Consider the following 13,735-nt stretch of genomic DNA (forward strand, 5'->3'; position numbering starts at 1 on the left):
TTCTAATCCTATATTCTTAAGATATTTGCCTAAGTTAAAACAAATTCAAGCTTTGTGTTTCTGAAATAAAGCATCAGAAGACTGCACAATCTACAACAATGCATGTTTCATAAAATGCAATTTATAAACCTAAGGATGCATGGGAAGAGTGGCATTTGTAAAGAAAATTTATTGTAACAGCTTTAAGTGCCTTATGCACTATTCCATAGAGGACTTGTGTGCATATGTTTCAATTTAAAAAGTAACAAGGAAAAACATTTTTCTTTTTCATTTTGCAGTGGCAAAATGAGAACTTTATACGGTCCCTGTATGATAATCTCAGAAAACAGACAACCTTTAACACAGCCCAGAAAAGCTCCTTGTTTCCTACAGTCCTCTGCCATATGGCAGCACCGGGCGGCACCTCACCCGCCTGTCGCACCGCTATAGCTACGCTGCCATGCTGAGCGTGCGCCATCTGGTGTTCGCGAGTATTTACAACCGGTTGTTTGGACACACGGAGAACTGCATGCAGCTTGTTGCAAGATTGCTCTCCAAACTTCGACTTCTGGAGGCAGAAAAAAAACCCTGGCTGGCAAGGACAAAAAAGAGACACGTACTCTCTCTCTTTCTCTTTTTTTTAAAGGGAAAGCTCGTGCTAGACGATCTCCAAAGGTACCTTTAAACCCCATCCATTCCGCAGTTCTGTGAAAACAGTAGCAAGTTCCAGTCCTGCAGGCTAAATGGTTGAATTTGGCCATTTCACCACTGTTTTCAGACACTCCAGCTACCTTTGCACGCATACTTCCATGATGATCTAAAGACCCACTGTTGTTTAAGACAAGCTGCATATAAACTAGAAAGGGACTATCAGAACATTGCCACACACACCAAGATTAAATCATGGTGGTTTTGAACAAGATCAAAACAAATGTGCTGCATACAATAATGAAAAACTCTCCATCCTTTTCTGCCACATAGCAGCATTTTGCAACTCTACTCAATACAAGCAATCACAGCGAAAAGCTCTATTTAAGCTACATTATTGAATTTCATAACTAGCATTCAATAGGGAAAATGAAAGAACCCAAACATTACCTAATTCCACAAAATTCTCATCACTGAACTGCATGGAATTAATTTGCAAGCACTCAAAGTGAGAATGCTAACCTAGTCCTTAAGTCTCCAAGGCAATTTGAAGATGTTCCTGTCATGTAGCAGGATTAGAGCAGGTAGCACAAATATGCTGAAACTGGTAGCAATTCCAGAGTTTGGGAGGGTGTATCACAGTTTCAGGAGGGATTCTTAAAGTTTTTAGGCTGTTAACATTATCTCTTTTTTTTTTTTTTCTTCCCCCCCCCCCCCCCCCCCCCCCCCCCCCCAAAATAAAAAGGTGGTTTAAACTTTTAAAATCTTGTCTGTGACTGTGCAATATTTTCCACAGAAAGTTCAGAAAACCCAACAAACCATGAGCCTCTGCCATGAGCTTGTTGCACAACTTTCAAAACAGGCACAATACAAACAGCACATCCCACACTAAATCATGAAGATCCAAACACAGGGAATTAGAGCTGCATCTGTGGTATTATGATTATGAATGTCTCTCCCTTCAGAAAGACCCACTGACCACCCACCCTACAAACACATTAGTATTTTTGAAAGGAAGCAGGAAAAATGTACTGCAACATAAAAGTATTACATACACCAAGTTCTACAGAACTACACTACTTTGTATTGTCAGAAAGAAGAATCATAAACAACTAATGTAATACAATGCTGGAATTGAATAAAGAACTAAGAAAAATAAAGGAAGCAAGTAAATGGCACAAAGAGGAATAGATTCATATGATTCATATGATAGAACTCACTGTACCAAGTGCAAGTAAGAGTAGACGCAGGGAAACAAATTGTGCCCAGTATCAGACAGCAGCCAATTTGCAATTAAAGCCACAAATGCCAGTTCATTTGACTTCCAGACTCATGCAATCTGACACAATGCTTCTACAGACAAGGATCAGGGGTGCCCTCATTGCCCTCTACAACTACCTGAAAGGTGGTTGTAGCCAGGAAGGGGTTGGTTTCTTCTCCCAAGCAACCAGCACCAGAACAAGGGGACACAGTCTCAAGCTGCGCCAGGGGAGGTTTAGACTCGAAGTGAGGAGAAAGTTCTTCACTGAGTGAGTCGTTCGTCATTGGAATGGGCTGCCCAGGGAGGTGGTGGAGTCACCGTCCCTGGAGGTGTTCAAGGGGAGATTGGACGTGGCACTTGGTGCCATGGTCTAGTCATGAGGTCTGTGGTGACAGGTTGGACTCGATCTTTGAGGTCTCTTCCAACCTTGGTGATAATGTGATACTGTGGTACAGCTGCACATGCTGCATTTCAAATGTATTTCCAAACAGTGTATTCAATGGTATTCCTGAGCTTTATATGTATTAATTTAAAATGCCACTTAGTATTTTCTCATGCCAAGTGACAGACGCATTTTTGTTTTGAAGCATGCACTTATTTTGAAAGCAAAACCATCTTTTTATAGAGGTTTAAAAAGCTCCTGAACTCATCAACACTATGAATAAATTGGTGTGCAGTACTTCAAAACACAGGTTTTAAAGACAGGCAGTACTGTAGGAGCTAATAAGGACTTAGCTAGAATGAATTACACGGAATAAAAAGCTTCTCATTTTCCAACTTCTCATTTTTCTCAACTTCCACCCACTGCCCCTTGTCCTCTCACTGGGCACCACCAGCAAGAGCCTGACCCCATCCTCTTGGTACTCACACTTTACATATCTACATACCTTAATGAGGTCACCCCTCAGTCTCCTCTTTTCCAAGCTAAAGAGACCCAGCTCCCTCAGTCTCTCCTCATAAGGTAGATGTTCCACTCCCTTAATCATTTTTGTGGCTCTGTGCTGGGCTCTTTCAAGCAGTTCCCTGTCCTTCTTGAACTAAGGAGCCCAGAACTGGACACAATATTCCAGATGCAGCCTCACCAGGGCAGAGTAGAACCTTTTCAGGAAAGCTAAATTAATCTAGTGTTCACTTGAGTATCTTCATAGTACAAGTTATACAAAACATGAAGTATTTTAGAACACAATTTCTGGATCAAATATTTTCCTTCTATATTGCCTCTCTAAAGCTTCTCTTCGTGTTGGTTTTAATTAGCATGCCATTTCCCATGTATGCACCCTCCCTTTTATCAACGCCTATCAATCAGCAACATTCATCTTCCAGCTGCTCTCTTCTTGCCATTCATTCCATTCCTTCTCCACAGGATGTTCTCTCTAAACCAGCTGCTGCACTGCTCCTTCCATTTTGCCAGTATCTCATTTTGAAATCATAAAGTCTTTGGAGCAGAGGCGAACAAGGACAACCTACGTGTGCTAGCACAGTAATGTTCTGTTCTTTTCAGGGATCAGGATGTGAAAACAAGGCAAACATGAACATTGTTAACAAATCTGGTGGGTTGAGATTTCCCCACCACCACCATTAACTTTGCCAGACCAGCTCCGTTGGAAGCAAATGAAAGCTGTATTTACAGGCAAAGCTACACTCTACAATGGAATGCAATGAATGTGTACAAAATATACAGTATTTACATTACTTACAATTAACAAACAACACAAGAACCCCCCTGGTCAAGAAGACATGGGAAGCTGTCTCTCTTCCCCACCGAGTCCCCATCCAAAAGGGAGAAAGGAGCAGAGGAAAAAGTAGTTGTTAGACTTCACCAAAACAATGCAGCCAAAGTCAAGCTGAAGCAGATTAGTATCCCTTCAGAGCACAAAGTGAGTAGAGAAAAGCTCAGAAGAGGAAAGATTGTTTTGGTACATCATATCTTATAGCAGATATTTCTCCAATGAAGTTGTTTAGAATTATCTTTGGTTTTCCTTTTCACACCCAATAGTGATTTATTTACATTTTTCTAATTTTCTGCTTGAAATCTGTAACAAAATTTTAAAGGCATAGCCTAAAATTACTGCAATAATAAATCATTCATCAAAACAAAAATTTGACTTCTTTATACATACGTGGTCTGCATCAGGAACAGTATGACCAGCAGGAGCAGGGAGGTCATTCTGCCCCTGAACACTGCACCGGTTAGGCCACACCTTGAGTAATGGGTCCAGTTCTAGGCCCCTCAGTTTAGGAAGGATGTTGACTTGCTGGAACATATCCAGAGAAAGGCAACAAAGTTGGTGAGGGGTTTGGAACACAAAGCCTATGAGGAGAGACTGAGGGAGCTGGGGTTGCTTAGCCTGGAGAAGAGGAGGCTCAGGGGTGACCTTATTGCTCTCTACAACTACCTGAAGGGAGGCTGTAGACAGGCGGGTGTTGGTCTCTTCTCCCAGGCAGCCAACACCAGAACAAGAGGACACAGTCTCAGGCTGCGCCAGGGGAGGTTTAGGCTGGATGTTAGGAAGAAGTTCTATACAGAGAGAGTGATTGCCCATTGGAATGGGCTGCCCAGGGAGGTGGTGCAGTCACCATCATTGGAGGTGTTCAGGAGGAGACTTGATGGGGTGCTTGGTTACATGGTTTAGTTGTTTAGGTGGGTTGGATTGGTTAATAGGATGGACATGGTGATCTTGAAGGTCTCTTCCAACCTGGTTTATTCTGTTCTATTATATTCTATAATCCAGGCATTTTTTTCTTCAGCCACGTGTGGTACCATCTACTGTGTTCGATTCACAGTGTATCTGACACAGGAAAACTTGGCACAGGTCTTATACATAGCTTTGTCTTCTGGAATAGGTAGATCTCCAGAAGACATATGAGTTGTTCTTGATACCAAAGGCTTACTAAACCAGAAACTTGTGGAGTCTGTTAAAAAGGAAGAAAATTTAAAGGAACATTCTTTTCCTATCTAGAAAACATACTGCTTAAGCTGTTTCATAGGCTGAAAATATCACGTGACATTTTTTAGTTCTATCCATCTTAGAAATATGTAGTCAATTGCATAGCACACATGCTATTTCACACTGTAATTAACAAATTTATATTTAGTGTTCCAAACCAGCTCGTTATTTTGAAACAGTACGGTGCCACTTTTTCTCCTAAGAAAGACGTTCGATGCACTGCGTATCCCAGCCTTTGGAAACACAGTTTAAGTACCGCTTAGCAAATGCTTTGTATTAAAAATTTTGTTTGTGTTTGCAAACAAAACTAAGTAATGAAGCAGCCCATTGTAAAATAACCTATAAAGAATGTAAATGGTTTAAACTGCTAAATCCCCAAGGGCACGGAGTTTGAAGTAAAAGCAGATTCAAATCCTCTCTAGCCAAGGTTTATAATTTTTCGAGCCAGAGATAGAAACTCAGGTATCTCATTAGTCTAATTCTCATCTCTTCATCCATTCCTCATCATTGGATGAAATCTTTCCTTCTCTCCTACCAATGCAGTGTAAAACCTAAAAATTTAGTGGCATTTGTAACACTCAAGATTTGTCTTTCTATTAGTTATATGCCACATTTCCCTCAATTATGCTGATGTATGTGGAAACTCTCTGTCGCTCCTGAAGCCCAAAAGAGCAGTATCAAATGTACTAAATGTTGCACGTACCAGGAAGGAGTCTTTCACGACACAAGCCACTTCTTCTAGTGAATCAAACTGAATGGAAACCAGCTGGTCTAAGAGGTACAATGTAGCTTTTTCAAGGCTTGGTAAGTGACGAAGCCAGAGGCTGGAGACAGCTGATGCAGGAAGAGAGATCTTCTTCCTATTTTTGAAAGAAAAATACTATCTTCCCTGAGAAACTGGAAAGAAGACAAATTTTCTTCCTTGACTGTACCTTGTTGACAGCACTCTCTTCAATATCAAATAACAATGGAAAGAATAACAGGGAATCACCATCATCTTAACACATCTTTAAAACCCAGGAAGGTCCTGGATGGCTGAAGCAAAACATTTCCTGTCTGTTCAAAGAGGGGAGAAAAACACCACAACCAAAAAACAAAACCCAACCAACAACAAAACCAACACCCCAAATGCAGAGGTATTAAGTCTTCAGCCCACTAGACTGGCCAGGGTCTCTTAAAAGGTAAGTGGTTGAGAAGGTAATTAATTACCTCTTCACATAAAGCCTTCAGACACAGTTCAGCTGAAATACAATGTGGTAGGAAATAAAAGGCAGAGTTTATTTTGAGACAACACTGTAATTTGTGAGGAACAGTACAAATCAAAATACACCACAGCACCCATCCCAGAAAAAGAGGTATCACAGTAGAAAACATCCTGGAGCATCTTTGCAGCTATCATCATAGTTGCAAATTAAAAGGCTAAGGCAAAAAAAGCACATAACAAAATACATGTTCCTTGGTTTTAAATCGAGTTGGCCGGAGGGTATATACGGACTACAGCTACTGACTGAAAAAAAAGATTTAATATCACTTTAGGATCTCTTTTTGACGTGTGCATTCAAAAACATGTAAGAGCTTAATTTAAAAGTGTGTATCTGTAGACTTGAAATATATCAAAGTACATAGAATTTTTAAAATGTAAAGCAATGCCCAGTTTCAAAATGCTGTTTAATTAAGTAGCACTATTAAAGCAAACAGGCACATCAGAAATGATTAAGAATGACAAGCAATCCTCTTGTTTTGGTTTGGTTTTTTTGTGGGTTTGGTTTTTTGTTGTTTATTATTATTACCATTATTATTATATTAAAAATATATTTTATATATATTAATTAATATAATAGCAATATTATGATACAATATATATTGTATACACAAAATATAATATTATATAATATTATTAATAAGAAAATATATAATATTATATATTACATATTATATTTTTATTAGTTTATATATTTAATATATTAATTACTATATTAATATATTATTTAATGATAATATTAACATAATTTAATATATTAATAGTGAATAATAATAATAATAATAATAATAATAACAACAACAATAACAACAACAACAATAACAACAACAACAATAACAACAACAACAACAACAACAATACCATGGTAGATATTATAGATATTATGCAATGAAAATGCTTATATAGATGTTTCCCGACTCTGAGATTTAAAAACTGTACAGGAAATAAACTGCAGTCATCAGCCTTCTGTGACTGAACTTTCAAGTGGTCCCACTGCGACAACGCTGTGTTCTGTGGAGCACTGCCAGTCCCAGTATTTAGTAATTCTATTTCCTGAAGAGGTTTCACCCATGTTCAGAGCAAGTGTTCAGAAAACAGTGACAGTTAAGGAACACAGAATTTATTCATTTAAGTGCAGCAAAAAAACAAAATGCAAGCACATTCATGTAAAGATCACATGAGCTTCAGTGACAGGCCAGGAACATGCCATGCAAGGCACATGTAAGCCTGCATCTGCACTCAGGAAAACCATACACTTTTGTCAAGGGCCCTGCAAAAGTCACACGGTCAAAAGCCGTATGAACTGAATTATATTTGCTCACTGTGAGAAACAAATAACTCAAAAGCTAAGCAAAGAGATGTTTATTTCATTCAGAAGAGCCTTTTACGACAACCTCAAGGATTCAGACTCATTATGAAGTGTCAAAAATGGACCAAGCAGCAGCTGATGGACTGGCAATCACCTTACTGATGCCAATACAGATCATCCATGGTGAACCTATGAACTTGGTCTGAATGTTTCTGTGTTTCTGCTTGTGGAACACATCCAGTCTGACACCATGAAAGATGGACAAGAGAAAGACAGCTCTTTCTTTGTTGAGACACATCTTTTGCTACAGAACTTCACACTAATTTTTCACTTGTTTTTCTCAGCTTCTAGTAATATGTGCACAAATTAGTCATGGGGTTTTCCATTAATTATTTATTTTTGCTGGAGCTCCCAGTGACACAATATAATCTTGACTGAAACATCTCAGAAATTATGAGTTTGAGTATGAAGGAAGCAGTTTGGTTAAAAAGGAATAACTGGGTAACTGCATAACACCAAGGACCTTTTCTAGTATTAAAAAAAAAAAAAACAAAAACAAAAACAAACCAAAACAAAACAACCCACCACCCAGCGCATTTTTAATATAGCCCCACAGCCACAGCTTGAATAAAGCAGCTCTCAGTCAATGGTAGATTGTTCTTTCCCCAATGTCTTTTCTTCGCTGGCACAGCAAATCTTGCTGATTCAGCTTCACTTAACTGCTTCATTTAAATTGCCCCTTTCAGATGCATTAATAATAATCTGCTGAAATCCAGGAGAATTTCACAGAGAAAAATAAGAGAAATACGGAAACAGTCAAACAAAAGTATCTGTCTTCGGCACAGAAAACTAAACATGGCTGTCAAAATTTCAAGTTAGGAATGCTGATAGACTTACAGGAAAGGTAAATAACATTTCTATGATATACCTTTCACAAAAATCCTAAAAACTGTTGAACACTTTAACCTCCATGGTGAGACAAAGTTCTAGTCAGCATTTAAAGCTGTTATATCACAATTTGTACGTCAGCAATATAAAATTCTGCTGCAGCCCTACAACCTGAGCTCTGCTATTCAACTGCAAGGCAAATATTTTACCAGAATACAGAAAATGTACAGTGCATTCAGCATACAAGCCCAGAGAAAAGACATTTAACTGAATTAATAACCTTTATGAAAACCATAGAGAGCATAAAAATCATACAGACTACTTACTTTAAAAAGGCCTCACTCACAGCCTCCAGAAATTCTGAACTGAGAATTTCTTTTGATGCACCTCCATGGTAACAAAGAAGAGTTTCCAGCAATGGAGTTAGATCAGGCAAAGTAATGAGAGGGAGACAGAAATGGGACACAGCATTCACATGACTGTCTGAAACTCTGAGGGAAAAATAAATACAGTTCATATTTCAGAAAAGTCAAAACTTCAATTTGATGAACAAGGTAAAGGAAGATTAAATCAATTACATAAGGTTAAATGTAAGAGATGAATACCTAACTGCAGAAAAATTTATTGGAATTACTGTTGACATGTCATTACATATTTTCTGAAGAATTTTGAAGCCAGCTACTTGAGGGATATTAATCCAGTTGGCAAAGGGCAGCCAGTTGCATTCACTCAGTAATCCTAGCCTTTGCAGCAGGGAATGCTTCATCCTTCACAAGATCAGTGAAGCACAGCTATGAAAGACTACAGAGTCACAGCTCCCATGTAGATTTGCTAGACCCCCACAAGAGACCACTATTGTGATTTAAGGTCTCCTGTTGTTTCCTTGACCTCTCTCCTTGCAAGAAAACCAGTTTATATGAACAAAACAAATCCTGCTGCCTTTAAGTGCTCAGGGGAAAAATTTTTGGGTTACAGATCTGTAGTTGAAGGAATATGTAATGCTGTGGAATTTTAATATACAAACCACTTACTTTGATGTCAGGTCAGAATACAGAATTAACCAGGTTGGAAAAGACCTTCAAGATCATCAAGTCCAACCTATCACCCAACACCACCTAATCAACTAAACCATGGCACCGAGTGCCTCATCCAGTCTCTTCCTAAACACTTCTAGTGATGGTGACTCCACCACCTCCCTGGGCAGACCATTCCAATGGGCAATCACTCTTTCTGTGAAGAATTTCTTCCTAACACCCAGCCTAAATCTCCCCTGGCACAGCTTGAGACTGTCCTCTTGTTCTGGTGCTGGTTGCCTGGGAGAAGAGACCAACCCCCACCTGGCTACAACCTCCCTTCAAGTAGTTTTAGACAGCAAGGCGGTCTCCCCTGAGCCTCCTCTTCTCCAGGCTAAGCAACCCCAGCTCCCTCTGCCTCTCTTCATAGGGCTTGTGCTCCAAACCCTCACCAGCTTTGTTGCCCTTCTCTGCACACGCTCCAGCATCTCAACATCTACCCTAAACTGAGAGGCCCAGATCTGCTCACTTAAAACTACTTGCTTGGAAATTATTAAAGACAGTGGAACCTGGAACATAAACAAAATATGGAACCTTTGGAACACAATTGAGAGATACCACAATTTGAGAGATAACATTTGCTAAAAGAAATCAGAAGTTTCCCAAGGTACATGGTTTCTAGCACTTGAAACTGCCTATTTTTCTAGATGTAGTTGGGACAGGAAGACTTTTATGAAGACCAAGAACTTCAAAATACTGAATTCCAGCAAATTAGAAAGTACTGGATTCCTTGTAAAAGGCTTCCCTAGAGCTGCTGCAAGTTTCTCCCAATCACATTGTTCACTAGAAGGGTTGCATTCTTTGTAGGAACCCAAAACTGATTTTCTTTCGCAGCCAGCAATACAGTCTGAAGAGCTGAGACGAGAATCACATTACGGGCTGTTCTGAATAAGAACTCACTCTGCAGGTGCTACAGCTAGTTGGAAAAAATGCTGACTATTGGTAATGGCATATACCATGAAAGAAGCCCTATGATCTGTGGACACAGTTTACTGTTGTGCTTTCCACAGTGAGAGAAATACAACATGACACAGTCTCAAAGACTCAAATTTCTGACTAAGTGCTTGAGCACGTGTTTAAGCTTTCTTACACAGAAACACTTTTAGATGCAGTTTAATTAGTAGACGTGTTCCTACAGAAGTAGAAATGATACTATTGGGCTGGTATTTGTTGTGCAATAGTGTTTTATGGGATATACATGTACAGTTCCTACACCTGAGGCTGATTTTTCAACTGAGTCCCCTTTCAGAATTAACAAACTTTAGTACTTTATTGTGACTTCTAACTTCATACTCTTCAAAATACATTCTTGGAGAATAATGCACAGGACATTCCACTGTACACAATGTATTTGCACAGATATTGTCATCTTTGTGCTTTAAACATCACTGAATGCAAAAATAAGATGATGTTCACCTGGAACTACAAACTATGTTTGTCTCTGCAGCTTAAATAAACAGTGATATAATAAACTCTATGCTCAAATATTTAACTATGTTCAAAGTTTCACTTTTCTCCTGGTAGAATTCAGGTATTTCTCTGCCCAGCAGTCTGCTTCACCACACTTTATAAAATGACAAGCAAAACCATGTGATGCTCCTCATTAACTGTGTCCATGATTTCAGTGCTCACATCAGGTCTAAAATAATTCAGCTCATATACTCGACCTTACACAAAGACCTAAGTGCAAGAAGGGAAGAATAAAAATAGCCAAGCTATTGCCTCATGACATAAGGAAAGTCTGTCAGTCAGCTTCTTCCTTCTTGTGAACTTACAGGCTATGTAGTGCTGAATAGGTATTAAAATTCATTTCAGCAGCTTTGACCCTGAAGATGAAGATAATCTTATGCACTGGAGACTCATACATTTAGAAGATCCAGACTGAGAGTACAGCCTACATCAAAAAAAGTCTGTCATTATTTTTGCACCCTCCCCCCCTTTACTTTTTTCCCCCTCTCTGCAACACACTTAATTTACATGCAATCAGCAAGACCTACTAATAGATTCAAACACAATAATTTGCACAGCAAAAATCCATGACCATGTCAAAAACAGTAACAAGAGTAGCATTAGGCAAATGTATTCCCTTTCTTATGTTCAGAGGTTTTGGCTTAATTCACTATATTTATGTAATGTGGATGAAGAAGGTGATTACTCTACACATAGGCATGCAGAAATACTTTAAAACATTCAAGGTGATTGATTACCAGCACCTCCTGATAATCTGGATTGAAGACCAGGCCAAACTACATTGCTGTTTCCTTCCCACACACTTTCTCAGACTTTGTTCCTTAGAAAACCAGGCCATGGAAGCAGTTAAAGGGTGAAAATGTGCTTGAGTAAATTTTACATAGTTGTACATGAAACACACAGTACTGCCAGAGTACTGTTTGGTACCAGACCAAGGAACTAATGGAAGGAAAATGAGAGGCTTTCCAAATGAGCACGAGCACATTTGGTAACACGTGCACAGTAATTACCATTCTGTCATATTAAGCTATCACTCACACAAACTGTGAAAAAATTCCCTTGGAAAAATTGCTTGGCTTTTTCTCATAGTAAATGCCAGTCAACTTTTGTTACAAGGATGCATATAGTAGCCAACATTATGATTATGAAGTTCATGAGGTTCAAAAGGCCAAGTGCAAGATCCTGACTTGGGTCATGAAAATCCTCAGTATTAGTACAGACTAGGGGATGAATGGATTGAGAGGAATCCTGGGGGTTGCTTAGCCTGGAGAAGAGGAGGCCAGGCATGAGCCAGCAATGTATGCTTGAAGCATGGAAGGCCAACTGTATCCTGGGCTGCATCAAAAGAAGTGTAGCCAGCAGGCTGAGGGAGGTGATTCTCTGCTCTGGTCAGAACCCACCTGGAGCAGTTGTGACCAGCTCTTTTTTTTTTTTTTTTATAAACCAGGTTGGAAGAGACCTTCGAGATCATCACATCCAACCTATCATCCAACACCACCTAATCAACTAAACCATGCAACCCAGCACCCTATCAAGTCTCCTCCTAAACACCTCCAATGATGGTGACTCCACCACCTCCCTGGGCAGCACATTCCAATGGGCAATTACTCTCTCTGTGTAGAAATTTCTTCCTAACCTCCTGCCTAAACCTCCCCTGGCACAGCCTGAGACTGTGTCTTCTTGTTCTGGTGCTGGTTGCCTGGGAGACGAGACCAACCTCCACCTGTCTACAACCTCCCTTCAGGTAGATGTAGAGAGCAAGAAGGTCTCCTGAGCCTCCTCTTCTCCAGGCTAAGCAACCCCAGCTCCCTCAGCCTTCCTCATAGGGTGTGTGTTCCAAACCCCTCAGCAACTTTGTTGCCCTTCTCTGGACACGGTCCTCTGGAGTCGTCAGCACAAGAAAGACATGGACCTGTTGGAGGGGCTCTACAGGAAGGCCACAAAAATGGTCAGAGGTATGGAACACTTGGAGAACAGAAGGCTCCAGGAAGACCTCATTGCAATCTTTCAATATATAAAAGGGTCTTTCAAGAAAGCTTGAGAGAGACTTTTTACCAGGGTCTGTAGTGACAGGACAAGAGACAACAGCTTGAAAATGAAAGAGGGTACATTTAGAAGAGATAAAAGGAAGAATTTCTCAACAATGAGGATGGTGAGGCACTGGAACAGGCTGCCCAGAGAAGCTGTGGATGCCTTCTCCCTCAAAGTTTTTGAGGTCAGCTTGGATGGGGCTTTGAGTAACCTTATCTAGTGAAAGATGTCCCTGCCCACAGTAGGGTTGGACTAGATGAGCTTTGAAGGTTCCTTCCAACCTAAAGCATTATATGACTCTCAGGTTTAGTATAAGCTCTGCTGTGAAGCACAACTTAAGAAGCTTGTCCACATCTGAAATTATCTACATGTATACCCAAAACTTTCCAATCAAGGCCTAAGTTGCCCAAGACGAGTAAAAAGGTCCTCACTGAACTCCAACGATTCAAACTAAAACATATCAAAACGGTATTTAGGTAATACCTACCTCCCCTGAATGTTAAGTCCATTGAAATTATTCTCTCTGAGTTCTGTTACTAATGATAAGACCATCTGTTAAGCAAAATAAAGTAAATTACACATATTGCAAATAAGCAGCTGTTAGTCACAGGGCTCTCTCTGTGACTGACTTACTGTAGAGGTTAGTAACTTTATCTCTTTATTCATTATGAGTGTTTAATTATTGGGGCCAAATTACAACTGTCCAGATCACTGAATAAACTATGCCATAAAATGTTTTTCAAACACACATTATATACCTTCCACACTTTTAAACTAAGAAACTAGTTATTTAGCTCTGCTTCTCCAAGGCTTCAGGCAAAATTTCGAGAGAGCTCTACTTACTAATAATTTGTATATGCCATGTAA

General features: G+C 39.7%; 1 protein-coding gene across 1 annotated transcript in view; it reads right to left on the bottom strand.

Moving 5' to 3' along the window:
* Positions 1 to 13,735, bottom strand: part of FANCC (FA complementation group C) — a 66,827-nt gene that overhangs the window by 23,812 nt on the left and 29,280 nt on the right. The window contains exons 5-7 of the mRNA XM_009898891.2: positions 13,356 to 13,420; positions 8,621 to 8,785; positions 5,540 to 5,696 (exon numbers count right to left, since the gene is read on the bottom strand). Of these exons, the coding sequence (XP_009897193.2) occupies positions 5,540 to 5,696; positions 8,621 to 8,785; positions 13,356 to 13,420 (387 nt within the window). The remainder of the gene's footprint in view (positions 1 to 5,539; positions 5,697 to 8,620; positions 8,786 to 13,355; positions 13,421 to 13,735) is intronic.

Source organism: Dryobates pubescens, chromosome Z (assembly GCF_014839835.1).
Source record: "Dryobates pubescens isolate bDryPub1 chromosome Z, bDryPub1.pri, whole genome shotgun sequence".
Taxonomy (NCBI): Eukaryota; Metazoa; Chordata; class Aves; order Piciformes; family Picidae; genus Dryobates; species Dryobates pubescens.